Source organism: Dromiciops gliroides, chromosome 6 (genome assembly GCF_019393635.1).
Source record: "Dromiciops gliroides isolate mDroGli1 chromosome 6, mDroGli1.pri, whole genome shotgun sequence".
NCBI classification, from domain to species: Eukaryota; Metazoa; Chordata; class Mammalia; order Microbiotheria; family Microbiotheriidae; genus Dromiciops; species Dromiciops gliroides.
In genome coordinates, this window is record NC_057866.1 from 257,127,878 (window position 1) to 257,142,000 (window position 14,123).

Sequence of the window (14,123 nt, forward strand, 5' to 3'; positions counted from 1 at the left end):
ATGAAACCCCCAAATCCATCTATGAGCCCCATGGACCCTGGGTTAAGACTCTTTGCCTTGGACATTATTTCTTTTCTTTGATTGCATCCAATGAATTCCTTGAGGCAGTTAATCCACTTTTGGGGAAAGTACAGATTATTCTTTAATAACAATGCCTCAAAGATACACAGCACCTGTCTCCCAATGAGTTCAAAGGACTTAATACAAAATACCTTATTGCTTTTCAAAATATCTGTGACCCAAGCTAAGTATAGCTCTCATTGTACCATTTTTCATTGAAGAATAGTAGTGCAAAGTCAAGTTTTGCTTTCTCTTAGCACCTGGGATGGGAGGAGCAGCTCTCTGATTTGATTCAGAGATGATTTGCTTTTACTCTGCTCTTTTTTTAAAATCCCAACTACTTCCAAGCATCATCTGAGTTTGTTAAGAGAGGGTTCAATGCCCTTTGATCCATATTTCAATCTTTCAAAATAGTCCCCACTGATTGGACTGGAAAAGACCACCTTGGGAAAAAACACCAAGGCAAAACCACCTCATACATGTTACAAAGTCAGTTGTGGGCTTGAGAGGACAAGTGAGGCAGGTAGGTCTAGTCTTCAATTCAGAGAGTCTATTGTCGTGTAATTGCATTTGTAATTCCATCAGCTATGATGCTTATGGGCATTATTGACCACTAGGCTGTCCACTGCAGGGTTTTGCCCACGTTAATTTTTTTTTAATTAAAAAAATGTTTTTTTCAAGTGTCTGAGGGCGGATTTGAACTCAGGTCCTCCTGAATCCAGGGCCAGTGCTCTATCCACTGTGCCACTTAGCTACCCCAATTTTTATTTTTTTTTAATGGTGGAGAGGAAATTCCCTATAGCAATCAATGTAAAGTCCCCACTTCTTATGGAAGTTGTAGTTTTAGAATATGTTTAGAAAACATCTTTAGAAAGATGGGAGAATTCAGGGGCTAGTGACCTGCCCAAAGCCAAGCTAGACCTGAATCCAGGTTTCCCTTACCCTGAGATGGTCTTCCTATCTCCTTATACCATTCTGTTTTGCCTCTCTGAGCTCACACATAAATAACATTTAATAAATGTTAGTTGAAGGAAAGATCACATGGAAATGGTGTAGACTGAAAGGAGCAGAATCAGGGAAAAAAATTATACAATGACAACAACAGCATTATAAAGAAAAACAACTTGGAAAGAAATTAGAACTCTGAGCAATGCAATGACCAACCACAAGTCCAGAGGACAAATGCTGAAGCTTGCTACCCACCTCTCGAATGTGATATGATGGATTCACAATGCAGAATGAGACAAATAGGTGTGAGCAAGGCCAGTGAAGGAAGTTGCTTCACATGCCTATTTGTTAGAAGAGTTTTCTTTTTATTGTGGTTGCTTGGAAAGCAAATAAATGCTCAATAATTGGGAAAAAATAAAATAAAAATTGAAAATGTTGAATAGTTGTTTGTTTTTAATGTTGCCTGTCCCTAGCACATAGTAGGCATTCACTAATTGCTCACTGCTTGACTGAAAAATTGTTCTGTATGTAGATTTTGTTCTTCCTTTTCAACTCATAACTGATTTGCACAGCGACTTAAAGTTTGCAAAGTGCCCCAGCCAATAACTAAGAGGCAGGACTAATTAGGCCAGTTTCCACTGTATTTCCTTACTTTAGAACATACCGTCCTACATAAAAGTGAGTCCGTTGCTTTTTGGAAAGCTATACCGGGAACACGCAGGATATTATTCCATGTTCCCCCTCAGATTGTGTTATCTCAGCAATAAATTCTACAGAGATGTCCGGGGAGCTGCCCAAAGCCTGTAAACACATGGACACAGTTTCTAATCAAAGGGAATTTTTTAGAGCAAACCATTCCTATTATGTTTCTTCTAAGGTTACTGTGACTGGTCTGGAGACCCAACCTAAATCTTCTGATGATGAAAGGAAATGAAGCCCACCAAAGCCCTCTTGAAGAAATTCATGGGAATAAACTCCTGCAGGTACTTCTTCTTTGTTAACAATGATTTCTTTGTCCATGTTGAATAGGATATTTTTTTCTGTACATGGGGTTAAGAATTTCAGGTGCTGGGTCAGAGCCCCTGACTCCCCTAAGGTTCTTCCCACAGTTCTTATACTCCGTTAAGCCAGAGGCTACATAAAATAGTGAAAGAACGCTTGTTTCTGAATGTGTATGCCAGTTCAGTAAGTGCTAGAATCATCAGAGCCAACTAGTTACCCCAAGGGATTATTGATCTGAAATGCTCTAGACAGGTATTTCATTAATAGCAAATAATAACACCTTTCTTCCGAGCAGCCTAGGAAGCCTGATCCCTCGATGTTCACTAATCATACAGTGGTAGAATGTTCAGATCATTCCCATCATTCCCAACTAAATTTGTTGTAGTTGTTCAATTGTTTCAGTCGTGTCTGACTCTGTGTGACCTGGTTGGGGGTTTTCTTGGTCAAGATGCTGGTGTGGTCTGCCATTTCCTTCTTTACCTCATTTTACAGATGAGGAAACTGAGGCAAACAGGGTCAAATGACTTGCTTAGGGTTACACAGTTAAGTGTCTGAGGCCAGATTTGAACTTAGGACGATGAGCCTTCCTGACTCCAGAGCAGGTGTTTTATCCACTGTATGACCTAACTGTCCTGTCACTTAGCCCCTCTCCACCTCAGTTTCATCATCTGCAAAGTGGGGACAATAAAGGCACCTATTCCACAGAGTTGTTGTGAGGATCAAATGAGGTAATTTATGTGAAATTCTATGGAAAGCTTAAAATGCTATATAAAAGGTAGCTATCATTTGCGGTTCAGTTGTCTCAGTCATGTCTGACTCTTTGTGATACCATTGAGGGTTTTCTTGGCAAAGATAGTGGAGTGCTTTGCCATTATTTCCCCCAAGCTATCACCACCACCACCATCTTTGCTGTTGTTATCATTGTTGGAGTGAGTACTCACTTGGATGAAATCATAGAACCATCAGAGAACTAGGGTATTCACGAACACTTGCCTTGTTTTCTCATTGGGAAGGTGAACTCCTCCAAGACAAAGATCCTCTCTTTCCTATACTCCCTTTGAATCCCCCCTTCTTCCTCACACCCTGAATTTGCAGCTCTGTGCTTAACATGAGAGTGCTCAGTAAATATGTTGATTGATGTTAGAGGAAAACAGTAGTGGCATCTTCTCTCCTCTTAATAGCTGGCTGTCTTAGGCTTTCCTCTCCATAGGCACTCAAAAGCAGAAAGCTGGTTCTAAATCTGCTTGAGATCTTAGCTTTAAAAATGGTCAGTGGCAGGCTTTGTCCTCTGTGTTGTCATCAACCCCTCCCTGGAGGACATTTCCATTTGTCCTCCTGTTTGTTTAACATCTGTCCATCTATTTATTTAGGGCAGAGACAATAATCCAGTTCTGCATTTGGCATGGAGTCAATGCCACAAGTATATTCTATAAGTGATAACAGTAGCAGCAGAAACAGTATCATAATAATGGCAATAAATTCATTCTTATACTTAATATGCTTTTGCTAGAGCAGGGGCTCTTTTTTTTTGTGAGGCAATTGGGGTTAAGTGACTTGCCCAGGGTCACACAGCTAGTAAGTGTTAAGTGTCTGAGGCCGGATTTTTTTGAACTCAGGTCCTCCTGAATCCAGGGCGGGTGCTCTATCCACTGTACCACCTAGCTGTCCCTAGCAGGGGCTCTTAATCATGTATCCGTGGAGTCCCACTGGAGGGGGTCTCTTGATAAATATTTGGAGGGAGAGTAAATGTGGATGGTAAAAAATTAAATCTTTATTTTCATACCCCCTAAGTGAAATTTGGCATTTCCTTCAATTGTGAATATATTTCAGCGTTAAGGTGTTTAGGACTTTTCCCAAACAATCTGATAATTGAGTAGGTCATTACTTGAACAACCAGGCAATGGAGTATAAATAACCCAATAACATTATATAAGGCTTTGACCACCTGATAAAACCAACTGGCTAAGGATCAGTAATGACCCCGTGTCTGTTTTTTTTTTTGGGGGGGGCAATGAAGATTAAGTGACTTGCCTAGGGTCACACAGCTAGTAAGTATCGAGTGTCTGAAGTTGGATTTGAACTCAGGTCCTCCTGAATTCAGGGCCAGTGCTTTATCCACTGCTCCACCTAGCTGCCCCCAATTGTGAATATAGACGACAAATCTCTAATGCTAGATTCTATCGAGTTCTGCTTGAATCTAAGAGTACAAAGTATGTGGTATAGTCCAGCCACAGGGTGTCCAAGACTGGAGAACCCCAAAGAGTCTAGAAGCAGCTATTTCCTTAGGCAGACTTATTCAGTGATTATCTAGGTGTCCTGGGGGGAGTTTCCTTGCTGTCACAAACTTTGTGTCTTGGGACCTCCTTAGGGTGTGACCTTCCACTACTCCCCACATACTTTTCCTTGATCCTATCTCTACAAAAAGTACACAAATCCTGTCTCCCTTTAGGCACACAGGTGCATGTTTACTTGGCTTAACTGCGGAAACTCTCCTTCCTGTGAGTGGGTGGTTCTGGGAGGGGTGAGACAGGAATCTATTGGGCTGAGTGTGTCAATCTCAAAGGGAGAGTAACCAGTGACTGCAACACATGGACCATATCTGTATCTAGTGAACATAGCATCAAACTGCATGGATTCAGGGCGTTGGGGGTCACTTTTCAGGTCTTACTCTCTTGCCCTGCCTTTGGGGAATTTTTAAGAAAGCTTGGGGTTATTTCTAAAGGGGAAATTTTCTAACAATTAGACCTAGCCAAATATAGAATTGCCTGCAGGAGGTTGGTGGGGGTCATGCATAAGAGTAACAAGTTCCCACCAGTAGATTGTTGTTTTTTTAATTAAAACATTTTTTTTTTTTGCAGGGCAATGAAGGTGAAGTGACTTGCCCAGGGTCACACACCTAGTAAGTGTCAAGTGTCTGAGGTGGGACTTGAACTCAGGTCCTCCTGAATCCAGGGCTGGTGCTTTATCCACTGCACCACCTAGGTGCCCCCCAGCAGAGGTTTTTTATGTGAAAGCATAAGTGAGTCCTTGTTGGACTTATAAATTAGCAGGGCTTTTTATTCTTTTTTGACACTTAAAATCCTTCATAACCTCCCTCTTTCTACTTTTCTAGTCTTCTTACACCTTACTCCTCCCCAAAATGTGCTCTGAGTTCCAGTGACACTGGCCTCCTTCCTGTCCCCTAGAACATGATGTTCCATCTCTCTGTTATGGGCATTTTCACTGGCTATCCTCCGTGCCTGGGATTCTAATTCTCCCCATGTCTGCCCCCTGTCTTCCCTCAACTCCCAGTCAAAATCCCATTTTATGTAACAAATCTTTTCTGGTCATTCTTTTCTTTTCTTTTCTTTTTGGTGGGGGAGGGGCAATGAGGGTTGACTTGCCCAGGGTCACATAGCTAGTAAGTGAGAAGTGCCTGAGGCCAGATTTGAACTCAGGTCCTCCTGAATCCAGGGCAGGTGCTTTATCCACTGCACCACCTAGCTGCCACTTTTCTGATCATTCTTAATTCTTCTCTTTGTTTATTATCTCCAAACTATCATCCTTTGTATATAATTGTTTGAATGTTGTGTTATTTCCTCTCTCCCATTAGGTTTTGAGCTCCTTGAACAATTCCCAGCACATGGTAGGCACTTACTAAATGCTTGTTAACTTGACTTTGACTTGGTAGGGGTTCAGATCTCCAATGTCTTTTTTTTTTACTTTTAAGATTCTTGCCCATGACTTGGTCTAAGTAGATTTTTTTTTTGGTAGGGCAATGAAGGTTAAGTGACTTTCCCAGGGTCACACAGCTAGTAAGTCTCAAGTGTCTGAGGTGGGATTCGAACCCAGGTCCTTCTGAATCCAGGGCTGGTGCCCTATCCACTGCACCACCTAGCTGCCCAGTCTAACTAGATTTTGCCTTAATTCTCCTTCCCCCAACTTTCAAATGAGGTAATGATAACAAAAAGCTCATAGATGGTACAAAAAGCTCAGGTCATCCTTGTAAAGGACAATGACTAGTTTGAAAGAGATGATGTACTAGCTACAAAGTATTACTGAGAAGAGAAAATTGAGTTTCACCATCTCTACCACTCTAATTCCAAGGCCCCGCTTTCCATGCTCATGGGCTTTGGGCACATTACCTCCCTGAAAGAGGTCTGGACAGTTTATGAGCCTTGTATCAGCAAGTCTGGAACACCATCTTTAGACTGGATCTGGCGCACGTGAGAACACCTGTGAGTTGGAGCTGGCTACTAACAAATCCCATGCTAGGTAGGTATGGAAAATGGCTGGGTTGGAGAATTTCCCATCCAAGAAAGACTTTTTTCTTTTCTTTTCCCTCACTACAGAGCTGGCATTCAATTACACAGCAGCTTTAAGACACAACACACACTCAACTCCAATAAGAATCCAAGACTGTATTTCAGAACACTCATTAGAATCAGAAAACCCATTCAGAGAGCATGTTCCAGGTGCAGATCGTTTCAAGGACACGAGCCAAGTGCATAAATAGGGATGTTTCCCTCTGGTACTTCTCCAAAAGAATGCATAACTCTATGGGTGTGGGCCACTCTAAAAGAAAAATGCTCTTAATCGTCTGGAAGGTGACAAGACACCAGAGATTACACGATAAAGGGGCTCAAATCTGAACCAACTACATTCACCCAATTGGAACAGGCAGCCTCCAAACCAGAGAATCTGTAACCACCACTGCCGACACGCTACAATCTTTGAACTGACAATAAGGATTTATGATTTCAAAAGAAAGTTCCCTGGATGGAAGTAGGCAGACTTTGCCTCAGAAAAGGCTGTCCGGGCTAAAATCAGCACAAGGTCTGTCCAAGGTGACACTAAATGCCTCACTTAGTCCTCAGTCCTCCAATTCTAAGGAGAACTATTAGCATTTCCAGGGAAAGATAAACTGAAAGCTGAACAGTCGCGCTCATTTGCCTGTACCCTGGTTCTCCCTCTGAAACACTTTGGCATCCTTACAAATCCCCCTTCCACCAGCATGCCAGACTTACACATTCCGCCTCCTTCCCCTGATCTGGGATCCAAGTCTGGACAACACCAAAGCCAAGCAGTCTTCTTTACCTAGTGCCATATCTAGGTCAGGTCGGCAAAGAGAGGCAGTGAGTGATGAAGAGGAAAGTGGCCCCAAGCAAAGCGGAAGAGACTCTTACTCATCCTGCACAGCCTCGGTGCTGGCAGTGATTAGGAAAACAAAAATCCACGGGGAATGGACACCACCCCTCAGCCTTGTCTCATCACCACTTTGCAGTAACTCGTAGTGAGTGAGTGCTATGAGCACAAAAGTGAAAACATTCCGAGAGGATGGATGGAGAGCTGAAGAATAACAGAGTATGGAGCAAGTCGGTCTTGATCGGCTCCTGCATTTCAGAATGGGCGCTGTCCAACTAAAACATCCATTTTTGGAGTGGAGGGGTCATGCCTGAAGTATTCTGCATACGTCTTGTGTGTACTATGATGCATTCTGGCTGGTTGGGTTTGACACCCAGTAAAATTCCCTGGGCTAAATACAGGAGGCTCTTTTTGTAGGGAGGTTGGCCATGAGCGTATGCAGGGACTATATCTGCTTTAGGTCATACATTTAGAGCTAGAAGGGACCTCGGAAGCTGTCTAGTCCAACCACTCATTTGACAGATGAGGGAATTGAGGCCCAGAGAAATGAAGCACCTCGATACGGGGAGCGTCACATCAAGGCAGGGAATACAGAACCCTTTGCAATGTACCACGTTATTTAATTGGGATTACAAGTATACTTTCAGAAATGCCCAAAGGGCATTTCATCTTGCTGATTTCAAAGGTATTTTCCTTGGTGTCAAGATTCCCAATTAGGGATAAGAGAATAGCCAGAACCTTCTTCTTCACCTCCAATTAGCCGATTCTGATTCTAACCAGGTGTATGCCCATGATGCTTTGCAACATAGTTAAACTCTCCTATTCTAAAGGAGAAGCCAAAGCAGCTGTGGATCTCACATGGGTCATCAAGTTTGGGTGATGCATCCAAGTCAGAATCTGGGGTTCCAAAGTCTATATTTCTAGATCTAATCTGGTGGGGGTCTGTATCATAATCAAACAATCATAACACCATAACAGGAGGGCAAAGGGCATATAGAAGTCATCTTTGCCTCCCCACTGAAGTTTATTTTAATTTGTTACCTTCATTTTTTTGGGGGGGCAATGAGGGTTCAGTGACTTGCTCAGGGTCACACAGCTAGTGTGAAGTGTCTGAGGCTGGATTTGAACTCAGGTCCTCCTGAGTCCAGGGCCAGTGCTTTATCCACTGTGCCACCTAGCTGCCCCTGTTACCTTCATTTTTTTTAAAGTGAGGCAACTGGGGTTAAGTGACTTGCCCAGGGTCACACAGCTAGTAAGTGTCAAGTATCTGAGGCCAGATTTGATCAGCTACTCCTGACTCCAGGGCCGGTGCTCTATCCACTGCGCCATCTAGCTGCCCTGTTACCTTCATTTTAAAGATTTTATTACTATCCCAAATCCATATATCCTTATGGATTCCTATACATCCCCATATATTCTCTCCCCTGAGCTACATGCAGTCCTTTTGGAGCCCTCAAGTTGGATGTCCTATAAGACTCTTAAATTGAACACGGCTAAAAGAGAACTTAGGTCTTGTTACCTCCTGTCCCCTTTCCAAATCCTTCCCTCTTCCCAAGTATTTTATTACTGTCAAGGGCAATACTGTTCTCCCAGTTGCCCAGGCTCAAACTTTGGTGTCATTGTAAACTCCTTATTCATTCACCCCACATATCCGTTCCATCATCAAAATTTTGTCATTTCTACCTTCACAATATCTCTCATATGCATTCCCTTCTCTTCATATACAGCCTTTTTCTGGTCCTCATCCCTCTCACCATGACTATTATTATAATGCTCTAAGCCATCTCCCTGACCCAATTCTCTCCCCATTCCAGTCCATTCTCCACTCAATCCCAAGTTCATTTTTCTAAAGCATACATCTAACTATGTCACCTCACTCCTGAATGAGCTCCTATTACCTCCAGGATGAAGTATAAATTCCTTTGTTTGGCATTAAAGCTCTTCACAGTTTAAACCTTTGCTTCTAATACCAAGATCCTTACACTGTACTCTCACCCATACGCTCCACATTCCCCCTAGTAACCTACTGGCAGTTCTTCAAACATATCACTCCATCTTCTTTTTCAGTGCATTGTCTACCCCCTCAGTTCCATCTATTAGTTCCCTTGACTTTCTTCAATGCTCATCTCAAATGTCACCAACTCTACATCTTTGCTGCCCCACCCTCACCTGCCGATGTCCTCTTTTTTCCTCTGGTTACAACTTGAATCTACTTAGTCTTCTACATGTCAACTCCCCCGGTGGAAAAGTGGGACTGTGTTTTTGCCTTTCTTTGTATCCCCAGCACTTCAAACCATGCTTGGAACATAGAATCCCTTAATAGGTCTTGACTTGACCTGGCCCTGCAGACACAAACTCAGAAGGAAAAGTAGAAGGAAATATTTCAAGGACAAACCTGGAAGCTGTAATTCACTCCCTCTTCGGTCCCACTCTTTAGTGAAGCAAGATGACTCATCTTCCTTAATATAGCATTTCTTTTGTCGTAATGGAATATGTTGTGCTGTAAGAAATGATAAAGGAGATATTGTCAAAAAACCTGGGAAGACTTATATGAGCTGATGCGAAGTGAAGTGAGCAGAACCAGGAGAACACTGTACACAGTAACAGTAATATTGTAAGGATGACCAACTGTGAAAGACTCAGACACTCTGATCAATAAATGATCCATGACAAAAAATACTATCCAACTCCAGAGAGAGAAGTGATCTCCTCTGACTGCAGGTTGAAACATATATTTTTCTACTTTATTTTTCTTGCTTTTTCTCCCACACCATGAATAATGTGGAAATATATTTGATATGACTTTATATGTATACTGGGTATTGTATTTCTGGCCTCAACAGGTAGGGGAGGTAGGAGGGAAGGAGAAGATTTGGAAGTGAAAATTTTAAAAAATTAAAGAGGAAAATATACACACACACATACATACATACACACATATATAGTTTCTTTTAGGTTCTCTCCAGATAGTTAAGGGAGATGGGGATGGGAAGAGTTCTGAATCCAGTATCATCCATGCAGGGAAGTTAAAGTGGAGAAATATCTCTGTACTGAGAACTAGGGTTACACAAGACAGGATACATTCAAGTGTTCTTGACCTGGTCTTTGAAGCCAGCTCTCTAACCACTATACCATAGCTGAATCTCTGGAAGATTCTTGGTGAAAACATTACCAAATAATTTATTCCAACACTTATGCCCCAAGGATCCTGAAATAATGGTTCTGAAATTACTCAAAACATAACAAAACCCTTATGATACAGTGGGTGAGAGTATTGGACGAAGTAAGGAAAACCTGAGCTCAAATTTGGCCTTAGAAATTTACTAACTGTGACTCTGGATAAGTCACTTGACTTTTGTCTGCCTCTTTTTCCTCATCTGTAAAATGGAAATGATATTAGTATCTCCCTCCAAGGACTGTTGTGAAGATCAAATGAGATAACACATGTGGCACATTTTAAGTGTTAAAGCGCTATTTAGATATTATTGTTGTTGTTGTTTTTACCTGTGAGCTCTTAGAAATCATGTTATAGATATCCAAAGGCCAACAAGGCACACTGGGCATTTTTATATCCATTTAGTGTTAATGAAAAGGATAAGATGGGCAGGACTAAAAGCCAGGGATTCTTTACTAGCCCAGAGAGCAAGTGCCAGAGAAGCAGGTCCCTTTGACCTGGAAAAACATCTCAGGTCTCTGACTTGACAGTGTACTCCACCCATGGCCCAAACTTGCAGTCGCAGTCCTGGTTTCAGTGATGTTATTCTTGGGTAATATCGTCCAACAGCATTTGCCTGCTTTGTTTGAAGCCCATCTACTATAGAAACCTAGATTCAATTAACACCTACTGAGCCTAAACTCAAACTTTGAGAAAGGAAAAAGCATCTGTAAAAGATGTATTAAGCTGAGTTCTCAGTACACTACCATCGAAAGAGACCAACAGACTGGAAGGATGCTATTGAGTCCTGGAACCACTGGGCATCTCCCTCCCAGAATAGCATCCACTTCCACATCAGCTATACAGAGAATTGTAAAGAAGAACCACTGCACCTTATATGGGACTGCCTCAAATCTCCCCCATTGTAGCCCATCCTTCATATGTCTGCCAAAATAATTTTTCTTAAGCATAGTTTAGACCACGTGACTCCCCTACTCAACCAACTCTTGTGGCTTCCTGTTGTTGCTAGGAGAAGATGCATGCTCCTCTGGTTGTCTTTTAAAGCCCTACACAGTGTGGCTTCAATGACTCCCCCACACCCTGTGAACTAGCCAAACTGGCCCTCTCCCTCTCAGTTTCTCCTACATGACACTCCATTTCTCATCTCTTTGCCTTTGCACTGGCCAATTCCTCTGCCAGCAATGCATTCCCAACTTATCCCCACCTCATAGAGTCCCTCTCTTCCTTTAAGACACAAATTAGGTCCCATATCCTTCATGAAGATTTTCCCCATCCTTACCACACCCCACTCCATCCTTACCACACTCTCCCCTCCTAAGCTACTCTGTATTTATTCACTTTATATTTCTTTTTAAAACTGTATTTATTCCCTTTATATTTCTTTTTTAAAATGTCTATCTTTTATATGTAATTATACATACATATATATAATTTTATATGTAATTGATTCCATATTAGAATTGATTGTGTCACTTGAGAGACACTGGCACAAGACCCCCCAGCTTGGCATACCCTCATGGAAGAAAGTGCTGTGCTCTGTGAGCAAAGCAGAATTGAAGTAGCTCAAAAGACATGTGAGATGTGCAAATTTAGAGCCATCTCCACTCCAAATGTTCACATGGACTATTTGTGCCTGATCTGTGGTGGAAACTTCAACGCTCATCTTGGTCTGATCAGCCACAGTCAGGCACACTGTACCTTGACTCCAACATAGTGATGTCATGCTGGCCCTCTTTGAGAATGAAGGACAACTATTTTGTTTTCATTTGTCATCTCCCCCATTAGAATGAAAGCTTCCTGCGAGTAGGGAGTTTTAAATTCTTTGCACTCCATCATCTAGAGTAGTTCTTGACACATAGGAGGTGTTTAATAAAGACACTGATTGATTCATTCATTAGCTAGAAAGAAAATTCTCTTTCATTACCTAAAACAACCTAGAGTATCTTTCATAGTCTTCCTTCTCTACACATGACAGGCTGCTTTGTTGTCTTCCCCAATTACAACTATGGACCTATCTTTTATTCCATTCTCAATGTAAAGACTAAATCCCTCAGTTTACCTAGGTCCCATTAGTAGAGGGTAATGACTTGCAAGCATGAATATTTCAGACAATATACCTGGTAGACCCAGGTGACTGTTTAGTTTTATTTAGAACTCTGGTTATTTCCCTTTCCTGGTCCCAAGCTTCTAGCGCCTTCCGTTGAAATTTCCTTTAATTACTTTGTAATTACATCATATATACTAACAAGTATAGGTAGAATACAAGCTCCTTGACGGCAGGAACTCTTCTGTGTTTTTTGTCCTTCATTCTCTTCTCTTTTTTTCTTTTTTTCTTTTTTTTTGCAGGGCAATGAGGGTGAAGTGACTTGCCCAGGGTCACAGAGCTAGTAAGTGTCAAGTGTCTGATTCCAGATTTGAACTCAGGTCCTCCTGAATCCAGGGCTGCTGCTTTATCCGCTGCACCACCTAGCTGCACCTGTCCTTCATTCTCAAAGAGGACTATGACATTGAGGTGATGTCATGACTTGCACTGAACTGGATTTAAGTGAGGGAGGGCTGTGCAAAGTCACCAACTTCACTCTCTCCTCCAGAGCCATCTGGTCCAGTGGCAACATATATCATCAGGATGACTGGAGATGGCCCCGGATGTTTTAAGGCAATGAGGGTTAAGTGACTTGCCCAGGGTCACACGGCTAGGAAGTGTCTGAGGTGAGATTTGAATTCAGGTCCTCTTGATTCCAGGGCTAGTGCCAAGTGCTACAAGACTGTTTGACTGAATTGTTAAGTTCCTATTAGCATCATTCCTTCAATGTTCAGTAGATGCAGGTGTTTCTCATGGCAGTATTCTCCCATACTGTAGTTTTCATAGAAATGCATAAATTACAGCACAGATCATCCTTGGGGACCAAGAATGAATAAACAGATTGTGATTCATCGGCAATAATGGGTAAATGAGATTTTCTGAGCACATCAACAAAGTGATTTTCAAGCAAAGTGGTAATTGAGGGGATAAAGAAAGAACCTACATTGAATTTCCCATTAAATTTTATGCAACTGTATAACATTGTTCTTAACCACTGGCCCAGGGGTCAGTCACTCTTAGCCATAATCAGGCTAGAATGCTCTCTACAAAATCCTCAGCAAGTGGGTTCTGGGTCATTGCTGGAAGAATTTGAGAATTCTTTTAGAACACACACCTCCTTGGGGAGCCCATGCCCATGCCTATGCCCATGCCACTGTGATTACACTTTCCAGTTTGGGTTCTCCTTTGGAGCCTAATGGCTGAGAACAGAGATGTGGCTGTTTAACAACTAGGTGTGGATATTTGTGTGTTTGCCATAAGGTTTAAAAATAACCAAGGGATACCTGACACAGGTATTACATAGCAGGCAAAATGCAAGAATAATAAGGTACATTTGGAAACTTTATACTCTTTACTGAAGAAAGCAAGCTTCCAGTAAAAAGGGAGAAGGCATCACACTGCCTTGTTTAATGAGCCATAATTATATTCAACAACCACATAAAATTGTGTGGACCTGGCTTTCTGATTCTGGGTGGGAAGACCTCTTGCAAACTCTTTCTGAAGTTTAGAGGGTGCCCGGGACAGGCCTAGCTTCCTGGTCTAGAGATCTGTGGGATAAACAAGGGCCTAAAAGGTAACTTAAAAACCTAAATATCAAGGTTAGGTCCTCTGGGCTATTATTAGGACAGTCCACACTGGATATCTGGTCCAAGGACCAGGGTCTCACAGGTAAATCTCCTGGGGTTTTGTTATAAGCTCAAGCTAATTCTGAGGTGCCTGTGGATGCCCACA

General features: G+C 42.1%; 1 protein-coding gene and 1 long non-coding RNA gene across 4 annotated transcripts in view; one reads left to right on the forward strand and one right to left on the reverse strand.

Annotated features, from left to right (window-relative positions):
* The window catches only part of SHROOM3 (shroom family member 3), a 246,013-nt gene that overhangs the window by 155,833 nt on the left and 76,057 nt on the right, over positions 1–14,123 (reverse strand). For 2 of the 3 annotated variants that reach the window (XM_043971909.1, XM_043971906.1), the window contains exon 1: positions 7,017–8,218. In XM_043971909.1, the coding sequence (XP_043827844.1) occupies positions 7,017–7,096 (80 nt within the window). In that variant the 5' untranslated portion in view covers positions 7,097–8,218. Of the gene's footprint in view, positions 1–7,016; positions 8,219–9,529; positions 9,635–14,123 lie in introns of those variants that run through there. The other variant, XM_043971907.1, reaches the window with a different exon arrangement.
* On the forward strand, positions 1,736–5,636 carry LOC122731654. The gene is made up of 3 exons (XR_006353612.1): positions 1,736–1,991; positions 4,869–4,909; positions 5,603–5,636. It is a non-coding gene; the product is annotated as an uncharacterized LOC122731654 (long non-coding RNA).